This window comes from Anticarsia gemmatalis, chromosome 19 (assembly GCF_050436995.1).
Source record: "Anticarsia gemmatalis isolate Benzon Research Colony breed Stoneville strain chromosome 19, ilAntGemm2 primary, whole genome shotgun sequence".
In the NCBI taxonomy this organism is placed as follows: Eukaryota; Metazoa; Arthropoda; class Insecta; order Lepidoptera; family Erebidae; genus Anticarsia; species Anticarsia gemmatalis.
This window is the reverse complement of record NC_134763.1, coordinates 1,062,989-1,087,474: the sequence shown is the minus strand read 5'-3', so window position 1 is coordinate 1,087,474 and position 24,486 is coordinate 1,062,989. Positions and strand designations below refer to the sequence as shown.

The 24,486-nt window shown below is 37.0% G+C and overlaps 1 protein-coding gene across 2 annotated transcripts in view; it reads right to left on the bottom strand.

Annotated features, from left to right (window-relative positions):
* Klp98A (kinesin-like protein 98A) overlaps positions 1-24,486 on the bottom strand; it is a 56,208-nt gene that overhangs the window by 25,342 nt on the left and 6,380 nt on the right. For both annotated transcript variants that reach the window (XM_076127124.1, XM_076127123.1), the window contains exons 2-10: positions 16,671-16,740; positions 5,971-6,081; positions 5,435-5,551; positions 3,960-4,199; positions 3,432-3,607; positions 2,349-2,473; positions 1,526-1,641; positions 776-946; positions 52-291 (exon numbers count right to left, since the gene is read on the bottom strand). In XM_076127124.1, coding sequence (XP_075983239.1) covers positions 52-291; positions 776-946; positions 1,526-1,641; positions 2,349-2,473; positions 3,432-3,607; positions 3,960-4,199; positions 5,435-5,551; positions 5,971-6,081; positions 16,671-16,740 — 1,366 coding nt within the window. The remainder of the gene's footprint in view (positions 1-51; positions 292-775; positions 947-1,525; positions 1,642-2,348; positions 2,474-3,431; positions 3,608-3,959; positions 4,200-5,434; positions 5,552-5,970; positions 6,082-16,670; positions 16,741-24,486) is intronic.

Sequence of the window (24,486 nt, the reverse complement as noted above, 5' to 3'; positions counted from 1 at the left end):
GTTCAAGATACAGGGTACAGAGTAGTCTGACGCAACAGCAGCATAACTCACCTTGAGATGGTAGAGCGTGACGCCGGTGGAGAGCAGGTTGTCGTCGATGCCCACGAGGTGCGGCATGTCGGAGTCCAGCACCACGCCCAGCCCGCTCTTGCGCAGGCCCAGCGCCTTCTGCTCCTGCAGGATCTGTTGCGTCTCGCGCCATTTCTCCGTCCACTTCTCTGTGAGGACTTTCTCTTGGGCTTCTTTTCTTTGTAGTGTGGCGAGCACGCCCGGTTCTGTCTCGATTGGATCCTGGTGAAGAATAAATAGTATATGAGCTGACTTCCATATGATACAAAATCGTATTGGTACGCAAGAATCGTAGACATTGAAATTACAATTTACCCTACCTTACATATTTACGCTACAATAAGGCTACGAATATCGTAACAGTACTCAGATTTCAGCATTCTTGGTTGTCTAATAGCGTTACATTTAGACGGGTGGGGGGGGGGGGATCCAGAGCAAAAGAGGGAGAGGGGGGAGGGTAAGTTTCTTCAACGGCTGAGCAAGCGGAAATTAGAAAAATGGGCCTAGTGTTTTTGACATTTATGTTTGTTAAAATGTTTAAAGCCCAGTTTCACCACTTCTAAATACCTTTCAGGTAGCTAATCTGATACAACTTTGTCAATTTCAAACATTTACAATTCTATTTACTTTATTTAGCAGATAGCTTATTTAACACTTAACAATCAACTAGCCCTAAGACTTATACAGTTGTCTGTATCCAACTCACCGTATTGTGTGCAATCTGTTTGCGCAGTTTGTCGATCTCCTCGCGCAGTTCCCTGATGAGCTTGACGTTGGGGTCCTCGTTGATGGTTGGCTTGTTGATGATGTTCTTGGCTCTGTTCGCGTACCGCAGCGTCGATAGTGTCTCGCCGTAGTTGCAGTCCGCTGGCGATATCTGGACAATGGAAAAATTGCTTTAGAAATAGTATTGTTGAACATACTTTAACATATAGTTGTTATCATTATAATACACTAGCTTTTACCCGCGACTTCGTCCGCCATCTGAATTTTCCCATGGGAATCATTTTCCCGGGGTAAAAAGTAGCCTATGTCCTTTCCCGGGTATCAAAATATCTCCATACCAAATTTCATGCAAATTGGTTCAGTAGTTTAGGTGTGATTGAGTAACAGACAGACAGACAGGGAGACTCTTAGTTACTTTCGCATTTATAATATTAGTATGGATTATCATTTGTTTCAACGGTTAAAAAAAACCTTCTGATGCAACCTTGTATGCCTAACAGTTCTTGATCGTATGCAAAGTCGCCAACCCGCACTTGGCCAGCATGGTGGACTCAAGGTCTAGCCCTTCCCTCGTGAGGAAACCCTTAACCAGCAGTGGGGCATTAATGGGTTAAACTTATTTATTTACAACTATGTCTGTTTAAGTCTGTCAACAGTCTGTTTTTTCACAATTTGGTTTTATAAGTCAAGTTTACGCTACACAAGGCTTATGTTATGAAACGATACTCACAGCAGCAATCATGATAGTCTTGGAGTTTCCACCGAGCGAGTCTTTCAGCAGCCATGTGAGTACAGAGTCTCTGTACGGAATGAACACGTTCTTCTTAGCACCCTTCTGTACGCGCGCTGTACACAAATACATACATACATTAGGTTTATAGAAATTACTAGCTGACCCGCGCATTTCGCTTGCGTCACATTAGAGAATGAGCGAAATTTTTCCCCGTCTATGTAACATGTTTTACTGGTACTCTGCTCCTATTCGTAGCAAACAAACAAACAAACTCTTCAGCTTTATAATATTAGTATAGATTACAAGCTGCTGGATAGACCTGTAAAACATAAGGTGTGTTCCACAGGTTTTAGTAATAAACAATAAATGTAATCAGGGGTTAACGGCGATTTAAAGATAAATGTATTAAAATTTTAAAGAAGAAGCAGAGAGTTTTAAGTACCTTTTAAAATTAAGTTTCTTAATGGCCGTACCTAGTGCCCTTTGACGGGTCATATAGTGATTTTTAATAGTTTGTTTTGTTTTTCTTTTTGACAACTCCCGCACTAAAAATTGTTCTTATGTCGAGGGGACTTTTACAAACAAAGTAACAACGGATACAAAGTTCAACCAGACCCGAAATAATTATTTGTGGATCGTACAGATAGTTGTTCCGTGTGGGAATCGAACCCTCGACCTAGCAGCACGACGCAGTAGCATTGCGTCGGGAGGTCGTGGGTTTGAAGGTCGCTTGAAGTAGTTTCAAAGCAGACACTAATGCAACTTGAAGAGATTTCACACTTAATTGAACATTAAAAATCTATAAAAACGTAGTACTTACTCTCAACCGGTTGGCTAGACTCAGCTAGCGCCGAGATGACAGAGCCCAGTGTGACGAGAGACTTGTTGATGTGAGCACCTTCTACCAGCCGCTGACCAGTCGCACCTGTTGCGTCCGCACGCTCACTGGGAATTGAAGAATATTTAAGTATACGAATCATCTATACTAATATTATAAAGCTGAAGAGTTTGATTGTTTGAACGCGCTAATCTCAGGAACTACTGGTCCGATTTGCAAAATTCTTTCACTGTTAGATGTAATAGTAACAGTGAAAAATGTTACAAAAACAGGGAAATTTTTGACCCACTCTCTCTTATGTGACGCAAGCGAAGTTGCGCGGGTCAGCTAGTGAAAAATATAGTCGAAATATAAATGATATAATAATAAACTTTTAGAAGATCTGGGTAAAATGTAGCGGGTCTTTAAAACTTTAGAAGATTGTCCATGCATCGGGCTTGTTTAAATAAATTCGGGTTGTTAAACAAGTGTCGATGCGTGCACGTAGACGCTATGTGTACGCACAGTCGCACACGTTACGTCTACTCGCACGCACTCATTATTATGTATGTCGTTCCGAGTATGTCAAATTAGTTCCTTAACATTCGTTAAAATTACAATTGCGTGTCTATTACTCATATAACAAAAATAAGTAAGTGTACACTGCATTTTGTCACCGAATTGTATATAGCATCTTGGAAATTCTATAATAAATATTCTATGGTAAACTGGGAGAGAATGCCTCAGGCATTAAGTCCACCTTGTACATTCTGTGTGTACGAATAAATAAATAAATAGAGATCTTAAACTAGATAACTCAGGCAAACTTAAGAAATTCGTTGTAACAATAATAATAATCTCTTCCTCTTATTTCTCGTATTTTAAAAGACAAGTCCCGCACTAAGAATTACTCTTGTGTCGCGGAGACTTACGCAAACATACAAACAACGGACAAATAGTACAACCAGACCCGAAAAAAATATTTGTGGATCGCACAAATGATTGTCCCGTGTGGGAATCAAACCCACGACCTTCCGATGTAATGGTAGAGGCATAATATATGAAAAGTTTGTAAATTTCATTTACCTGCCAGCTAAATCAACGAGATGTACTTTAGAGACGGTCTCGCTGGGCATGTTGTTGTGCCTCAGGTAGCTGGCCTGCACGAACGTGATGGTGAATATGGCGTGCGAGCGAGACGACACGTCGTTCATCTGCGTCGACGCCGTGGTGCGGTGCATGTTGCCGCGGTGCATGCACTCCTGGGGGGAAAGAGATGACGATATGTTTGTTAAATAGAGATGTACATGTCACTTCGCTTGTATATAGATTTTTTAAACTAAATTCTTACTCTAAAAAGCGGATCTTCGTCTATCGTCAGATTTTATTTAAGCATAAATTTCTATGTTTTCGCCGAATACTACTACTAGTCTGGCAATGGAAAAACGGCTCTGTAAAGACACGTATTCGTAGAAAATACTTTTAACATCTCACGCCTGGGCAAAAGAGCGTTTATAAGTTTTCGACTCATTCAATCCTAAGTAACTTAACTTAATAACTTTTGATCAAACTTGTAATGGCAATAACTTTATAATAGTAAGCAGTCTTACTAACCTGTATATCATCATAATCCGACACCAAATGTTTGGACAGGTCTTGCACATAGGGTCCCAGCTTCGGATGCTCTCGGACCCTCAGCGAGTGCCCAGCATCAGTCGCCAGCAGGTCCTTGACCCTCTCGTTGTATATCTCTAAGTAGCTGACCTCTGTACGGTACGACGCCCCGGATTCCTTCCCGGCTGCGACACGCGAGAATAATTGACGGCAGATACGGGGTATTAGGCCTTGGAAGTCCTGAAGATAGAAAAAGAGAAAATGGTTATTGTCGTCTTTGCCTAACCCCTATCACAAATAAAGTGATATTATGTACGTATGGAAAAAAGGTTAATCTAAAGGTTATTGATTGAATGTCTCTGTGATATAAGCGGTAGTGTATAAGACTACCAACCAATTCGATACCCAGGTCGGAGAAAGTACTATTAGATTTTTTATTTTCAGTAGTAGCCCTGAGTTTGGTAACGCGTCCCGTGTATGGCAATAGCCTCACCCACTATCATTGGACTAACATTGCACCGCGGGTGTATATCTTACACCTCTGTCTACATCTTCGGGTATAACCGGCGTAATGTTATGTATGTATTAAAAAATAAAAAACAAAAAATCCCTGATTCGATACTCTAGTCCGATAAAAATTGACAGAAAATGGCCGGAAATTACTTATATGTTTAAAATGATAGTGCTGAATCGGAAGGTACAAGTCAGTAGGTCATCAAAGATGTCCAATTAATTACAATCTTATTTGTAAACACAAAGTTATTAACATTATCTAGACATCATATTTGAACTTAGTTGAACTCTGATAAAATAGAACTAAACTTGTTTATAATGCTCAGATATTATTTACATACACGATGTTCATAGTTTCATATCACCTACACAAACGAGATGTAGAGATCTTATAAGAACGGAAATAAACGGTTATTAATGAACGTATACGCTCGTATACGCTGGCATGTGTCCGTATACCATCGTGTACGCTTTACTGCAACTTTTATATGATTTGATCAGCACGTGTTTATACACATATTATCAAAGAAAGCTGTTTGAAACACGGCTGACATCTTAACACCCTATACTTTAGCACGATTCTACACAGACGGTACTATCGATTATCGAGAGTTTGACATTTAAACTGTTGCAAGAATAGTTCTTATAGCGCCCGCTAGAGGCGCTGATCAGACTTTCATACAAACTTTCTCTATAGCTAGCTGGTATCTGATTACCGGAAGAGCACCGCGCTATTGTCAGAGATTATTATTAGATGTCAGGACAATGTGTGGATATTGTAACAGATTTTATGTCAATAAAATATTTTTGTTTTTTTTTAATGATTGTTCTTTAATGGGAATAAATCTCATCATCATCTCTAATACCAGATTTTTGGGGTACATTTAAATGTACCTCAGAAACCGGGGGTTAATAAGAATATCTCTAGACAAGTGTTTAGTGTGAATCCGTGTTGTACTTACCGAGGAGCCCATCATGGTGAAGGTCTTCCCGGAGCCGGTCTGTCCGTATGCAAACACGCACGCATTGTACCCTTCGAACGCGCTGTCGATAACATCCAGACCGAGGTCCGCGAACACCTGGACACCAAACAGAAATATACTTTAAATATGGTTATTATTCTCAGTAGTTCTGTAACTAAGAAATTAGTGGAATCAACTTTACTGATAACTAAGTAACCAGATTGATTACTAAGTCAACCGTACTTTTAAGAACTTTGAGAAATACGAAGTTACTACGGAAGTTTTTTTGTAAGCAAATACCTGTTCCAAGGTAATCTGATTAAAAAGAAGAAAATGACAATTGAAAGCAAAAGTCTATACGCTTTTTAGAGGGCATCCATACCCAAAATATAGTTGTATAATCTTTTCCTTCATATTTTGGCTATTACTAGTACCTAGTGGGTACGTGCTCATTAGTAGGACAGTAATATTACTGGAACAGGCTTAAAGTTACACAGCATTATCTAATATGTTGAAAACGTAAGTATTTACAGTACCTGTTCTTGTGAGGCATAGTGTGCATCGTCGTGAGCGAACGACCAGTACGAGTGGTCGAACGTGAAGTCCTTGTACTTCTCCCGGCTGCCATCGTTTTGCTCTTTGCTATTCTGGAAACAATACATTATATTATTAACACATGAATTTTGGTTGGCCTAAAGGCGGGATAGTGTAATTTTTATAAGAGCACTGGCGGGATAATGTGGATGACTGTGATGGCTCTTGAGATTTTATCTTGCTCCCTAAGAATTCTGCTTTAAGGGGAGAAACATGGAGGTGTTTGAGAGGAGGAGTAAAATATTTAAATGTTTTAAGCTTCAGCCGCGTATAAAGTGATGAACTTAGATGATTTTTAGCAAAGGGTTTCAGCCTCCTAGTAACCAGACAAACGAATACTGTAAGGAAATACCGACTGTCGCCGCGACATACGCCGTCGTTTATCACCGGCAGAAGGACGTAACTAAAGCTGCAATTTTGTCCAAAAAAAATAGCATATTCGAAAACGAGAATCCATTTCGTTCATACGTGCCAGGTTTATCCGTGGTAAAATATTTGAGAGGCTTATAGAGAAGCAGATTGGAAATAAAAAGAGGAATTAATATGGGCTTGTCGTCGCAGCTTATACCTACCAGCCGCCCCGGGCTTAGTGAAACATTTTATTCTGCAGAATTCCGTTTTTATAAAACTTTTGAATAACCCAAATTAAAACAATCTGATATGAAGTCATATCTTGCTCGATATAAGCATCTCTTTATCTATATTATGAATATTTATATCATGATTTTAATGATCCAATTTCAACATCTTATACAAATGAGGGCCATATTAAACTTAATTTGACAAATATCTTCATCTATTTAACATATTCTACGAACACTAAAATCTATCGAAAACGATAAAATCATCCGTTGAAAAAAAAATCTAGCGAAAAAATTGGCCCCGAAGGTTTATAAAGACGGTATATTATTCCTCCTTAGCTGGCTATGGGAACTCCCCCTACGGCTGAGCACAAAAGAAAGGCAACTATAACCTACGCTATAGATATTCAGATCAAAAGGTCAGACCGTATGACGTAGAAGCAAACAATGCGAATTGTACTGTGTACGGAAATACGAACGAATTACCGTGATCCGACTCGTTCTGTATCTAATCGTGATGATTAGGCGTTGTTATCTGATACTGATTAGATATACGTATTATATTTCCTATATAGCGTCATGTGAGATGTGCAAATTAAGTTTTTGTTGCACTGCAGGGGGTAATGTGAATTTTGGTGGTTCTCATTGGCTAATATGTTAGATGTTCCGTACGTATGGATTTAAAACTACTATAACGCTTTTAAGTCCTGTTAATGACAATATGTGTGTATTCTTTATCAAAATTCTTCATAGCATTTACACATTTTGATTTATTTTTATAGATTTGAAGATCAAAGCCTGGGACACCTATATGGGTGTTTGGCAGGAAATGGCCAGTTTACCGAGTAGACCGGGATAGGTATTTGGGGGAGGTCTTTGCCCAAATCTTATAAAATCCTTCAGATAACCAGTTTTATATAATGAAACAGACTATGTAAAGGTTATAAAACTAAGGGTTGTAGTCATTTAATGGATCAAGCCTTTATAAAGGGTAGCTAAACGACCGCCTTTGTACAACCATGTCCGGTTATTAGGATCTAATGTCAAGCTAGATTAAACTAACTTTGTAATGTTCGTACAAGAGTGTTAGAGCTATTTTTAGCTAAAACTAGACGGTAATGACGCCTATTTTCCCCAGAGGGTATAGGAAAGGTGAAGTAGATAATAAAGGACTCTTACATCAAATTAAATATGTAGGTCATTTTAGTCCTTTTGCACGTCTTGTAGATACCTATAATATATAACTTAATAATGTTGTTAACATTTTTTTTAATTAACCTGTACTGTTCCCTTGTTGGGCAAAGGTCTCGCCCAAATTCTTCCACCGGTTTCTGTCATTGGCTATCTCACGCCAATCCTGCAGATATGTGTCCAATTTAAGTCATCGCACCAATGTCCAACCAATTTTGACTACCTCCGTGGCGCAGTGGTTTAAGTCGCCACGCCGATACCACAGCAACGGGAGGTCGTGGGTTCGATTCCCACACGGGACAATTATTTGTGCGATCCACAAATAATTGTTTCGGGTCTGGTTGTGCTTTGTGTCCGTTGTTTGTATGTTTGTAAAAGTCCCCGCGACACAAGAGCAATTCTTAGTGCGGGAGTTGTCTTTTTTAAACAAAAAAAAAAAAAAAAAAAAGTTTTCGTAGCCTACCCCGACGTCATCGGCCTTCAGGCGTCCATTCGGTCACGACTCTTGCCTACCTATCTGGATACATCTTAATGACGTGTCCTGCCCAATCCCATTTTAGCCTTGCAGTCTTAGTGCGTACATCAGCAACTCCTGTTTTTCAGCGGATTTCGGTATTAGGAACTCGGTCTGTTAAAGATACGACACGTAAAAAAAGTGAGCTTATCTCCGAATTTGAATAGAACGTGAAGCTACTGTATGAAAACGTCAGGCCAGTCAAACGCGGTTTGGGGACTTTTCAATCCTTCAAAATCCCTTAAATCTGTATTAGACATGACTGTTTCTTACAACGATTTCTATCACCGTGATAGCAAATAATGATTATTTATTATATACAGGCAATTATAATAACACTCAAATTAGACTAATCACAGTCACCAAACCGTCCACAGAAACCCGCGTTATATTTATTTACTGTTTTTACACAATACCCTCTCACGCGAGGGTGAAGCACCTGTGAACGTTTCCGTGACGTCACGCGTTACGTCACCGATAGCAATCAGCGCCAAGTGGACACGAACCACGGACATCGCAGACCTCAGTGGGTCAATTCACGAATCTCTATTGAGGTTAATGATTATTTTGTATTATACCGTACACATTTGAAATAGATTGTTTAGTGTTGACGATGTCGTTCGTCATAAAGGATTGGCTAATTTTTTTTTTTTTTTGGGAAGTGTTATAATCAGGTAATTAGTGTACCTACACTAGTTCATGCCCGCGGCTCTACCTGCGAGGCTCTAAAGCGTCTATAAAGCACATTTCACCCTGGGACGGAAATGGAAAAGACTGAAAGACGGTTCAGCAGTGGCTATTTAAACTTAACAGATAGACAGAAGGACAGAAAGATTCCGGTTACTGAGTATATTTAGCGGTAGTTTATCTATTCAATAGCGATTTGAACTACCGTTAAAAGTACTCAGAAACCGGGGGTGAATTATTTATTATTTGGTATGAGTAAGAATTAATGGGATTGATGATTTTTGACCCTAAATTCGGTCAGAACAATGTCTGCAGGTTCCGCTAGTAAATATAATCGTCTATTACCGAAGTATATAAGGTGTTATGTATTCAAAGTGCGTTTTTGCACTGATTTCTTATCTCGTCACGCATCGCGAGTGCAATGTTATCGCTGTTCAAACATTTTGTTATTTAACAATGTATTGTGTGCTATAAAAATAAGTGGTTATTGGATATCTATGGATTTTTTATATTAACCGAGCGGTGTATGGACTATCCAGTGAATCCAGTCCTAACGCAAGACTTTTGGGCTTTAGGTCAAAATCCATACAAAGTGATATTTAAAAATACGAAAGTATATCTATCTGTCTTTTACGCTATCACAGAAAAACAGCTAATTCGATTTTTATAAAATGAAGGGTACATTTTTTACAAAAAAATGTTTACCTAGTTTAGTGCCATGGGGATAAAAGGTGAATTGGTTAATTTGATGATATAAGGGTTAAAAGAGGGTTGCGGGGGTAGCTAGTTCTAAATATACGTAGGTACGTATAATACCAACTAATAGACTCGTAATGGCAGCATAATTTAAAACTGCTCAGCATAAATACCTAGCGATATATTTAAACACTATTATCTTAATAACATCTTCAAAGATCAGGCTATCAGATCACAAACTGATATGACTCTCGATCTATAAAGATAAATAAAAAAACACGTTGATAAGGTAAATGGGAACTGGTTATAAAATTGCATTAACATTTTATTTTTCTGTTAATTTTCGTGTGGTTAGCCTTGTGACATTGTTGTTTGGTCTTTAACTTGGCTAAATATTTGTTGTCTTGGCATTATCTAGTGAAATGTGGCTACACGTGGCGTTCTCAGATAGAACCTTGTCATATTGTAATGTACGGCTTAAGAACCTTTTCCATTTGTTATATAACTATGGATAACTTCGTACTGTTTGTCAGAAATGTTTGGACTAAGCTTCACTCGAAGATTTATTATTAATCAGCTCTGTGTATCCTGAACTTCTTCAAGACATCTCTGCTTTTTGTGTCTGGCCATCATTCGTCCAGACAGAAAACATAGTTTTAATTTACTTAAAATAAATTAAAAGTAACAAGTGAAGGAAAACCTCAACTTCTTCAACACAATATCAATAGTAAACTTTGACGTCACAAGCCAATGACAGAAACGTACAGACAAACGCAAAATCGATATCCATCTACATCATTTTAAGTGTTCTCATAATATTAAGCCCCAATTGTAATGCACAATAACAAGACCTTACGCCATTTTTAAATGACCGTAGTAACAATAAAACGACCATAATGACACATCAACAGTACTGCAGTACAATATAATATAGTCATTGTCAGCTGATGCCGAAATCTCTGCGAATACTTTCACGCACTGACATAACTCGAGATTACGAGTTATGTGACGCTAACACGCGATTTGGCCTACTGTGGTACTAGGTCTGTAGTTTACGGCATATTTTTGAAGCTGTATAAGTCTCAAATATATCGCTATGGTGCTGGACCGTTGTTCAGATGGCATTTTCGAAGACAACTCCCGCGCTGAAAATTGCTTGTAGCGAGGACATTTACAACAGCACGAGTATTTGTTCTGAGCCTGGTTGTTAATTTATCTATATAAGTATGTATTTAGACGTATATAAGTATGTTTATCAGTTATTTGGTTACCTACAAGCGCTGCTTAGTTTGGAACCAAATGACACGGCCATTTGGTTCCAGTGAGTTGTCCAATGACATTTATTAACTACGTTAGATTTGAATCAAGTGTTTACTCGTCTTTTAATAAGATTTTCTTACGACAAATATACCATTCGGCAGATAGAGAGACAAAACAACGTTGACTATTTACAGAGAGATGACGGCATGCTATCAATGAAAGTGTAAAATACACAGTGGGATTAGTAAGGATATACGTAGAAAATGATGTCACTGGTAACTTGATACTGTGAAGATTGTCCAACCCGTAGCCATTTAGAGCAAATGGCTACTGGCTGTACCTAGTATAATATCTATGTATTGTTATGTGTGAAGCACTGACCAATGAGAGGAACTTCTTATCGTATGCTGTTATTATGACTTTTTATTGTATTAAGGTAGATTTAAGCTCTCGAACAGTAAATCTTGATTTTAAGTCAAACAATATCCTTCTAACTATGTTGGAGTCGGTTTTACAGTCTCATGAGATACAGCTGGATACCAGTGTTTTAGACGGAGCGACTGTCTATCGGACCTCCACATCCCAGTTACCTGGGTAATAACACGATACCCCTCGATAAGGCTGACCCAATAAAATAATTACGGAAAGTATTGTGTTTTAGGGTTTATAATATGGAACGGGGGATTATATATTCTTGTCACCAGTTTACAGGTAAGCATATGTGTAGGTCTATCTGTCAAGGTCAGCAATAAACGAACACGAGCAATGTTTTTCTCCACCCGTCTGGACAATCATCATCATCATCATCATCTCAGCCGGGAATCGTCCACTGCTGGACAAAGGCCTCCCCCATCGAGCGCCAATAGGACCGGTCCTGGGCCGCCCTCATCCATCGGACTCCGGCAACCCTTACCAGGTCGTCGGACAATGTTACTACGTTAAATGTGCCCAACAAAATAAGACTACAATATTTAGATCAGAATGGTGGACTGAAGACTTAATTCCTCTTTATATTACAGCAGACCAACTTGTAGATTGGCAGTAAGCAGGATTAGTTAAAAGCATTTATTTCGTTACAACTGTGGGTAAAGATTGGTAGGCACTGACCTTAATTATATCTAGGACAGAATTACTGTACCGAAGAAAGAATTTGACAAAAGCAACCAAATAAGCCTTTTGTATACTCCAAGAGGAAAATTAAAAAACAACTAAATTTCGCCGTTTTAAATCTATTTACCGTTAATTGACCTAGTAAAACTCCTTTTAAGTATTTTATAAAAACGCGTACTAGTTTCCACATTCATTTCAATCTGCGAAACTTTGGCTTTGGCTAAGTTTCAAATCGTTTTTCATTGCTGTAAAAGTGATGGAACAATTCCAAAAAAATACCACACCCTGAAGTTTAAAGAATCCGCTTAGCACAAGTTTCTTTAACTTTCATATAACTTAGTTTTACTTAGTAGTTAGAGGTATTTTTTTTCTTTTTTCGTTTCTTTATGAATTGACAATCAATTAGACTTTCATATCGACTCAATTAGTGATTGAAAGACGCCAGGTCACTGCTGACTTGGAAAGCGTCGGCGACAGAAGACAGCTAGTCTTATAAGTAGCAGATTTTTGACATAATTAACGTACAGGTAAAAAAAACATTAGAAACTTAGGTATCAAATTAGGTATAAAGTATAGGTCAACTATACCTTTTACTGGGATATACACACATAATATATTCTATACGTAATATCACATAATATATAAGCAAAGGTATTTAAAATACACCCACGTCTCTCCATTAACAATGCTAGTCCCATATAGGACATATAGAGGTAAATGGGTAAAGAAAATCACTTGCAATGCAAAACACATTTCTCACGCAAACCGTGACCTTGTAAATTTCCACTATTACATATAAAAGTTATATAATTTGGTCATATACGTCAGTTGAGTGCCAGCTGTACAAACGGAACGATTTATATACTACTATAGGTAGTGTGGTGATAAGGCAGTTATTATCTGTGCTATTTTTACCCATGGGGTTTAGTTTCTTTATGCAAGTGGATTGGAAAGTTATTTATATTAAACGTGTGGATAAATATGATAAATATATGATTGGACAAATATGATTGGACAACTCACACACGGATGTTACGACCTTTTGCTTTCGAGATAGATATATGTCTATGGAGCAATAATTGAGGTGGTCACCACATCGCTACCACTGCGCCAAGAGGTGATAGGGTTCAGATTCGACAAAAAAAATGTTTGAATGATTTACCAAAGATAGGTTATTGCCTTATTGGAACGGTTATTGAATATTAATATATTATCCCACGATACTACTTTAACAATCTTCATCTATTTTCCGATTACGGAAATTTTTATACATTTGACATTTTTGAAGGACATCAACGTTAAAATTATAAATCAGAACAGATAAAACTGCAGTTATCAGCCATTTCATACAATTATGCAATCTGATTAATACATATATGTGCAACGTAATCTTACGAATTAATTAATTAAGGAATTCTGCAATTAAATTATCAGGCTTTAAGTTTGCCACGCTCACGCAAGTGAAATGCAGGTTAGGGTATAATCATACCTTCAAGAATGCTATTCAAAACTCAACTTAGATATTTAACATTTTCTCATAATGTTCTTTTCAACCATCAAGACAATTGAAAATACTATTTCGCGTATTAAAAAAATATCTCTTGAAAAATTCATTAGTGAGTAGTATCAGGTTCGAATCTAAGACCGTTTGTGCGAAACAACTACATAGATCACTCGGCTATCACTACTTTACACTATATTATATTAATTCTCAAATATAATATATATTTTACTAGCTGACCCGCGCAACTTCGCTTGCGTCACATGAGAGAATCATAATTTTCCCCGTTTTTGTAACATTTTTCACTGGTACTCTGCTCCTATTGGTCGTAGCGTGATGATATATAGCCTATAGCCTTCCACGATAAATGGGCTATCTAACACTGAAAGAATTTTTCAAATCGGACCAGTAGTTCCCAAGATTAGCGCGTTCAAACAAACAAACAAACAAACAAACAAACTCTTCAGCTTTATAATATTAATAGTATTATAGTATATAGTATATAGTATATAGTATAGTATATAGTATAGATAGTAAAGAAAATTACTAGTTTACAAAACAACAAACTAATTACGACAAGAACGACAATAGACCGGGTCAATGAACCCAATGAACCTTCCTTCAATCTCAAAGGTTAAAGAAACTGACATAGAAATAACGGATCTTGGAGTTCCTTTATTCGGTACAAATTATCTAGTAACTATTGAAATTGCTATACTAACGATTGTTAATAGGACCGCTTCTTTTCTCTGAGTAATTCATGTATCGGGTACTATTTTTTTAGTAGTTAGTTAAAAGACAACTCCCGGACTAAGAATTGCTTTTGTGTCGCGGGGACTTTTACAAACATAAACAACGGACAGAAAGACCAGACCCGAAACAACTATTTGTGGTTCACACAAGTAATTGTTACGTGTGGGAATCGAACCCACGACCTCCCTCCGGTAGTGGCGTGGCGACCTTTACCACTGCGCCACGGAGGCAGTCATTATTTGTCGGGTCAAACAAAGATGTTACTAGGCTTTTCTAATTTTTTATTATAGCCCGGAGTTTGGTAACGTGCCCTACCTGCTCGCTTGCTTGCTTCCCTCTACATGGAACTAACATTGTGTAATGTATTAAGGGGGACTAAGGCCCGGTATCCCGAAAGCCGTGAGGAGAGCAGAGAAGACCTCTCCTCTCCACTTTGGTGGATACCGGGCTGAAAGCATAAAATTGCTTAGACTTTTGCTTTTAAAATAAAAATAATATTTCAGGCTTGGGTCCTGTGAGTGTCTGCAAAGGTGCATTCCTTGAAGATCAGTTTCCAACAGATGCCTAATAAACTGAGTAGAATCTATTAGCCGACTAACTAATAAATAAGTTTATAATTTCCGCAAAACAACAATAAAATATAACAAGCGTTTCAAAATGCCGATAATATCATTAGAGTCTCGCCTCAAGTTAATATATATCTAAAAATAACCATTGCGAACATAGATTTTATTATATTTTCCGCAATTCGTATACTTTTATAACAGTATTGAACAGATGTTTTGTTTCAGCGAGTTAAAATAACCACTCGTAAGCGGCTAGACTGAAAATGTAGCAATGTTTAGGTATTACATTCCAGTCTGCGTACTTTTTGGTTGAATCTAGAATTCTAGATTATTTGAATAATCAGCACATTATCTATACTAATATAATAAAGCTGAAGAGTTTGTTTGTTTGTTTGATTGTTTGTTTGAACGCGCTAATCTCAGGAACTACTGTTCCGATTTGAAAAATTCTTTCAGTGTTAGATAGACCATTTATCGAGGAAGGCTATAGGCTATATAACATCACGCTACGGTCATTAGGAGCGGAGTAGCAACGAAAAATGTTACAAAAACGGGGAAAATTTTGACCCATTCTCTTAGGTGACGCAAGCGAAGTTGCGCGGGTCAGCTAGTATATAATAACATTATAACAAAATAAAGTCACCAACCGCGTCTATGTTCATGTGGTGTATGTCTGAGAAGAAACTAAATTACGCTTTGACTACGAAACCCTATAAAAACAATGGAGCTAAGTTACATGCAGCTTTCGCCAATATATGGCGATTTACGATGATGTTTTATAAAACATTGAAATGTGCCTTCTATCTGAGATATTGTAACTGAAATTATATTTCAGAAACGCACAATATTTTTAAAAAAGTTTTTTTTTTTTTTCAATATTAAGAGTAAGAAAACCATGGATTCAGCACACAGATAGTGATTTTCAAGATTTCTTCTGGTTAGCAGCATACATTATTATGTCATAAGTAGATTATGTATGTTATTATGTAAGAATAAACGTAATTTGTCTGAGTAACCGTAATAAAATTAAGCAACAAGATGCAATTAATATTACTCAATGTATACAGGGTGAGTTGCTGAAATTGCATTGTAAGGCCAAGTGCACTTTCAAATGTCTGAAAATGCATTTCGTTGTGAAATTATGTAGTTTTTTTAAAGATAGAAAACACAGTTTTTGTATGCATCTTACATCACAACATTAAAATTAGTTTAGGAATAAATTTATATGGCGAATAAAATTCTAATTGTATGTAAAAATGTACCCTTAAACTTTTACTGTTTTAACTGGCGACTGTTTTCAAATTACAAGAAATAAACCTAATGTAATAGTTTCAGAAATCAACATAAGTAGTTAAATGTGTGAACGTCATATGATTTCACATAAATCGATCACACATTTCTAGGCTATACTTGGTAATCATAACATCTATACTAATATTATAAAGCTGAAGAGTTTGTTTGTTTGTTTGTTTGAACGCGCTAATCTCAGGAACTACTGGCCCGATTTGAAAAATTCTTTCAGTGTTAGATAGCCCATTTATCGAGGAAGGCTATATAACATCATGCTACGGTCATAAGGAGCGGAGTAGCAAAGAAAAATGTTACAAAAACGGGGTAAATTTTGACCCATTCTCTTAGGTGACGCAAGCGAAGTTGCGCGGGTCAGCTATACATACATAAGTGTGTAACTCTTCTCTAAGACGCAAGATTATATTTCAATCATAAACTCTTAATGAAATCAACCTGTACAATACAATGTAATAACACAATAACAAACACTTACTTTCACAGTGAGCAGCCTTGTTTTCTTGCCCTCCATCTGGACAATCAATTTGGCGCCCATATCCTTTTCTCTGCAACAATCAAATTAAATGTTAACTTAGTAATTATTATCGTAAGACTTGTTTTGTACGGCAATGCGTATAGCACGCGCCAGTTATATTTTCTGTATGTATATGGCGAAGAAAATATAAAATAAGACACGTATTCAGACATTCATACATAGTTCAATATCATACTATACACTGGAGTGTGTTCATAGGGTTGCGTACCCCTATTAGGTTTCAAAAGAGTTTAGCTTTCAAAAGAATTAAACATCGAATCAGCGGTCCTGTATAACAATATGTATGGATGTAAATGAAGCAACGAAAGTTTGTAAGGATAGTACCAAGTAGCGTTCTGGTCTTTGCGTACCCCTATGGGAAGGCGTGGTTTTTCAAATGTGAAAAAATCCAGCGCCTCCTTCATATATTTTTTTAATTTATCGTGACTTTAGACCCACTACTGCCTGTCACCAAGAACACTGGGAGCCTAGCCTGTAGCTTACGATGTATACTTTATGTCAATAAATTATGTACATAATGTTAATAGTAACGCAGTTTTGACTGATCAAATAAGAATCTGTCCTAAATGTAAGCAGGATCTTTATTCGAAGTAAAACATACATCAGACATTGAAAGTACTATCAAAACCTATTCAGTAGTTTTTGCGTAATAATGAGTTAATGACACTAAACGGACAATCATATTTCCGGTTCAAAATTTCACCAACCAAACAATACATATGTCATACGTTTAAAATACATATTATTATATTTAATAGCCATAGGTTTATAACTATAATGTAACTTCCGGACTTCGAGCCCGTTAGTGTGAGTCACTTCCCATTGAGACCGTGCAATCGCATTTAAATATCACTAACAATGTCTTTAAGAATATTTAGTTAAGTTTCCTTTAACTGAAGGTCGAAATCTTAACGTGCTTGATTAATTAGTCATAGTTAACTAATAAAACAGTTTTAGTTTAAATGATACGGTCACTGAACAAGGCACAATATTCTATTAGCATAAGGTTTATGGTTGCCGGCTTGCGTGGTGCACTAGTTAAGGTGGTTGCCACGCCACTACCAGTGTGCCGAAAGGTCGTGGATTCGATTCACAATAAGTTACAATTATTTTGGGGCATGTTGTACTTTTTGACCGTTGTTTGTATGTTTGTTATAGTCCCCGCGACACAAGAGTAATTTTATTCTTAGTGCGAGAGTTTTCTTTAAAAACAGAAACAGCATCGGCACTTTTATAAAGCAGGTATGAGCCTATGGCTGTATAATACCTATGGGATCATTGGGAAGTTGACAAAAAGTATACTTAAAAGCATCTTTAAAATAACGTTCAAATACAAGCACTGAGAGAATCTCAAACTATATAAATATGTAATTTGACTCCACTTTATTTGTGAAGAAAACGTTAGAAAGAACACACTTTACGAATTGAGTACATAGAAATGCATGGCCGAATAGCCGTCTAGGTGCGGGCTGCGGCCAAAACGATAGGGAGGCGCCGCATCGCCCTTCGAGGCAAGGGCTCCAAGCCAAACAAATAAACGATATTTTATGACTCAAACTAGTCTAAGATAAGGAAAACATAGTACGTTTTGCACAAGATTATTGCATTGTTTGCTGCAATATTATTATTTGTATGTAACCGACAATATACTTGCATCGATTAATTGGGGCTTTAATCTTAATCACCGGATTTTTGATAAAAGTAAAACACCTGCTTGTACGCTCAAACATATCAATCACTTGTCAGCTAAAAAAATACAGTCGAATTGGGAACCTCCTCCTTTTTTTGAAGTCGGTTAAAAAAGTATCAGGAAGATGCGGTGTAGTAGAAGAAATTGGTGAACTAGGCTGTACATACATACAAACATACATGTATATACCTAGCATCCCAGCTATTATAACCGAAAGTGTTGCCAGAAGGATAAGTAATACACCCGCGTTTCGCCATTTACAGTGTTAGTCCCAGTATAAAGATCGCGCATATTACTAGAAAAATACCTTTTAAAACAGAGAGAAAAATTAGAAATAGTTTTTTCGCAGTGTACAGATATGCACAAAATCGACCCTAACATTAGACCCAAGTTAGTCTTACAAACGTTTAAAACTAACTTCTTCGGTACATTTCCTTACAAAATAAAACTTTATCTTTTGAACATAAACATAAATATTATTGTGACGATCGTGAGTCACAAGTCGTTATCGGGAACGTTTCATGTTTTTATTTTTATTAGTAGCGACTAGCGATTCAAAGATTATGGCCATTATGGGCAGACTGGCAGTCTTCGGCGCCGCCCACTTTATCGCTACCATCAAAGTTATTTAATAAACTGAGTTTCAATCTACGTTAATCGGTATATTACCTTGCGTTAAAAGTCAACTGTTATACAGCCGAAATATCGGTACCAGTAGGTTTAGCTATTTTTGACTAAGTTCTATTTATCAAAGTCCCTAACCCGTACACGGCCAGCGTGGTGGACTCGAGGCTTAACCACTCACTCCAGGCGGAGACCCTTGCCCAGTGGGACATCAATGGGTTCAATATATTATTTTATAACTTATCTATGTTTTAAATGGCTAACCCAATAGTACGCAGGATTATTTTGTCATTGTAAAGTATCGTATTTTTAACACATTCAAGATTTTATATTTTAGTAGTTACGTTAGTTAAACCACTCTCTGTACGTTAACTATACATTCAGATAATAGGTAATAAACTAACTGTGCCTTTCACAGGTAGAGGACAAATTAACAAGCTGATGCTGAAAGCTACGTGAGAAGGCACAATAGTTCTACAATTTAGCGTGTTCTCAATATGTTGTTCAAGGGACAAAGAGAAACTTGGTGAATACTAGTTTACCTTCCGATCTCTGGATTTTTAATTAAAATATTAGTCTGTATTATTCTCTGCGCAATTTCAACCAAATTCATTTTGTAGTTCTGCTATGACTGTTTAAATACCAGACACTTACTTTCTTATTTTTACTTTTAGAATAAATATGGATGGACATATCTACGAATTTAAGCTTTGTTCTATTGAAAGCTGCAGCATTCTATCAAACTGATTGTTAGCACTTTGCCAAAACATAACGTACGTTGTAGCAAGGATTGTTCGATCCATAAACCATATTTAACTATAAATATAAATATTGTAAAGTAAAATCTATGGCAAATAATATAAGGTATAAAACTAAGAGTTGGCAGCTTGCCCTGCCGTGTTCCCTGACACAATTTACTTTGGCAAGATGTGACTAGCGTGTTTTGAAACGTACACTTTCCCTGGTGACCACAATGTTCTACGACGTTGGTTAATCATTGTCAAATAACAAGTCAGCGATCGTGACGTACACAGGGGCCGAAACAAGTTCCGAGGTCGAAAATACTGATTTTACTGACCAAAAATTCAAAAATACTGACCAAATACAGACCATTTCTAAACCGTTTTTCAGGTGAATGGTGTGAAATAACAAAAAATACAGTCGAATTGAGAAGTCAAAATCCTTTTTTTAAGATTGTTAAAAAGCTTATTTTCGGTTATTGGTCTCCACCATCCCCGTAGTCAACCAGCATCGCCTTTTTAGTGTGTTAAAAAGCTTTGTTAATAAAGTTTTCAATCAGGTCTTACGAGTTTTCAATCAGCTCTTACGAGTTTTCAATCAGGTCTTACGAATTTTCAATCAGCTCTTACGAGTTTTCAATTAGGTCTTACGAATTTTCAATCAGGTCTTACGAGTTTTCAATCAGCTCTTACGAGTTTTCAATCAGGTCTTACGAATTTTCAATCAGCTCTTACGAGTTTTCAATTAGGTCTTACGAATTTTCAATCAGGTCTTACGAGTTTTCAATCAGCTCTTACGAGTTTTCAATCAGGTCTTACGAATTTTCAATCAGCTCTTACGAGTTTTCAATTAGGTCTTACGAATTTTCAATCAGGTCTTACGAGTTTTCAATCAGCTCTTACGAGTTTTCAATCAGGTCTTACGAATTTTCAATCAGCTCTTACGAGTTTTCAATTAGGTCTTACGAAGTTTCGCAAAAGTGCGCAACGGCGCTAAAGAATTTTCACTTCAAAAATATTGATTTCAAAAAATAGTAAATTTTAATTTGCTGTTCTATTGAAGTCATGTGATGCTTCAATACAGTCATGTATATGTTACTGTAAAAGCCCGAACTGTGGTAAATCCTAAGATTTTCCAGTATAACCTAAGATTTGCCAACTCTCAATGGTAAAAGTCCGAACAATTCTTTTATTTCGAAATTTTACCTCTATTCACTTGATGATGTCGAGATGTCGCCGGAGCCCCGCTTCGCGGGGTGCTTTCCTGCATTGCATTGCATTCCTGCTGGGTGGTTTAAAAAAAAAATAACGACAAAGGCTATGGTGGGAGCGAGCGAAGCGAAGCTCCCACCTCAGCCTTCTAACCTAACTTACCCATGTCGCTTTGCCCAAAACTCCTTCTTTATAACTATGTGTTACGGTATATAATTATACCGTTACATAGTTATGAAGAAGGAGTTTTGTATATACTGTATATGTTACAGTTTTTAAACTCCGGCTTGTTCGGACTTTTACCACTGAGAGTTGGTAAATCTTAGGTTTTACCTTAAAATCTTAGGATTTACCACTGTTCGGGCTTTTACAGTAACATATATATTACGCAGATCATCAACATAATATCGAGCATCCAAAGCAGCCCTCTGATATTATTATTATTACTGGGCAAATCGAAAATGTAAGATTGGCCAACAGCAGAGGAAAATCAAAAAAAAACGTGTGTGAGTTTGGAAAAATACTGACAATACTGACCGATTTTCTAAAATACTGACTTTTACTGACCAGGTCCAAAAATACTGACTTTTACTGACTTTACTGACCTGTTTCGGCCCCTGCGTACAAGATGATATTGTAACAAAGAAATAAAGGTTATTTATATTTAAGTTGGTATGTATATGGGTACTACTTTTAACTCCTTTTATGTTGACATCTTCTGCCCAAAAATCTAGTCTTTTAGAGAACCACCCACGCAGAGTTGACGGCTGTCGAAAGTTCACAAAATTTAGATCATTAGTGACCCGCAGATGGCCCATTTAATGAAGCTACTTAATTTTGGATAATTAATACTATATTAGGCGTGCATGCCTAAACTCTCTACTAAATTGTGGGACTATAGTTTAAGCTTCTCTCCCAGAGTGTTGCACCAAGTTTGCAAGCTTCCATACCCGAAGCAATAATTTGAGGATCACCTGCGCGCAAGGATAACGTCGTGGTGACCTTCGGTTACGCTAAGTATGACCTCTTTTATAAATAAAAAAAAGTTCCTAAACAAATTATAACTTCGCAAATCCTTGTATCAAAAGGGATCCTCAACTTTTTGTAACCCAAGAATTTTACAAAAGTATTATCGTTCCAGGATTTAAGTTCGAAAAACATCAATAAAAGATATTTGCGGTGGACCACTTATATAAAATGTTCACTACGATTATTGTAACACGAATACAAAAAAAGCAGATTAAAGTACTTTATTTTTTATTTCTCTTTACTCATAGATGTATTATCCTAAGTCGTATAGTAGTTTGTTGATGGTTGTACTATAGGTAAGTAACGTGTGAATTAGATTTAATTATTCATTCAGTGTCAAGGTTGCTTAGTGATTATACCTATCAGCAGTATGTCTCGTTACGAGTTTACGACTACTATGCCTTTGGAAAAGTTACATCAATAAATTAATTAGTAAGTAATACATTTTTAAAATACGAAAGTAACTCTGTTTCAATTAATTCAAAGGATTTGCATGAATCTATACGCTAATATAATTCGGGACCCAAGAAAGGACATACGGTAGTTTTTATCCCGAAAATCTCAGGGAAACAGGAACTGTGTTGGCTATGTAAAAATAGTTACTATTAAAATTTAGGGACTAATGGAGTCGCACGTTGCTGGAAAATACGCGAACAGTTAACGTAAATCAAGCCGTCGTCCGAAATTGACAATTTTTTTAAATCCTCACATCACCTTATCTCTCCATACAAGCGATAACACGGTACTGGCACAAGGTCGGTCGTGTGCCTGTTATTAGGTCACCTGCAGTAGATAGGGGACTCTCTACCGTGTGCTATCGTAACGCCATTACATCGATGAATGATCGTCACAATTCGATTGCAATGCTTCGGGGATGCCGTCATGGCATTGTTTTGAGTTATGTATATTGTTTGTTATACGTTTTGTTTTCTAGTGTGTGGGAACTTTGTTATATTCGGGTGTGATAATTAGTAAAAGAACTAGCAGCGAAATATTTGTCACAGAAAGGACAGCTGACCAGAATAAGATATGAGCGCATGATTTTCGATTCATTAATGTCATTACTTGAGAATGAAACGGGATCGACACTAGCCCAGAATTGTATTTATAACTATGTATATTAACTGTCTCTCTAAAGAAAATGAAACAAGGTGTTGCGGTTAATTGATTTGTCTCTGAATAATATCCCCTTTTGTCATTGCATTGTCCCCTGCGACATCAAAATTAGATCTATGGGAAGTGAGGTATTAACTTTTTAATACTACGAGCAGAATGAAATGAATCGTACATCTTCGTTTACTGGGATATTACAGATATAACTTAGCATCTATGTCCGAAAGTTGACGGACACAAATCCAATTACAACAGTGATTATATCAGAGGAATCGCGCCTGGCCTCACGACGGATTACGGGCTGAGTGACAACAGATTACACTCGCCTCGTAATCATGGAAATATACGTCTTACGTGATTACTTCCTTCATTTACCGTGTCGTATGTAATTGTAGCATGGAGACAAAGTATCCATGTACCATAATTATCATTGGATGTGTGTTGTGTGTCCTTGTATAAGGTCAAACTGTACCGATTTCGAAAAATTCTTAGCAGTGAGAAAATCCGAAACAACTACGTAAGGGCGTAACAAGTATGTGTGTCAAGTAAGAATCAAACCCACTATCTTCGCGCGCTATTACATCTTTGCCACTGCGCCATGGAATAACAAGAACATATGTCGCTCCTTCAATGCAAAAGGGCCACAACTCAAAAAAAAATGAAAATAGTTTTATTGCAAAAATGACACCTGAACCGACTATATTTTATAGTAAAAAAAAACCCCCATCATTTTTGCTTATATTATGGCTGCACTGACTTACTGCCCTTTTTGCATTAGCTCACTTTGACAGGTAATGTCAGTGCAAAACAGCCACTTTGCGAGTTGCGCCCGGAGATTCAACGCAAATGCTCGTCAGTTGCATGAAGAAGTGCCACAATCCAAAATATGTCTGTGTTGGGTGCAAAATTTCAATTTAATGTGATTATATTTTACAATACAAAACTGCCATATTTTGGAAAACGTCCTTTTTGCATTCTAACCATAGTATTTGTTACCATATTTTGTAATACAAAAGTGCCATGTTTCTGAAAACGACCGTTTTGCATTCAAACACTAGTATTTGTTATTATATTTTGTAATATAACAGTAGCATATTTTGAAATACGTCCCTTTTGCATTAAATTATTGTGGAATAAATAATCATTTTTAGCGTGCTAGAATGGGAAGGCCAGAATTATGACCGTTTGGTATGATAATAATTTTAGTTTTCGTTACAATTTTAAAAATAAAATAAAACATTTCGATGCAGGCAAAGTAAAGAGGCACCCTTTCCTTTCAAATTCCTCTTTCAGGGGCAAGATCCGACCAGTCCTTTTCAAATGCGTCTAGGTCATCCCGCCATCTCCA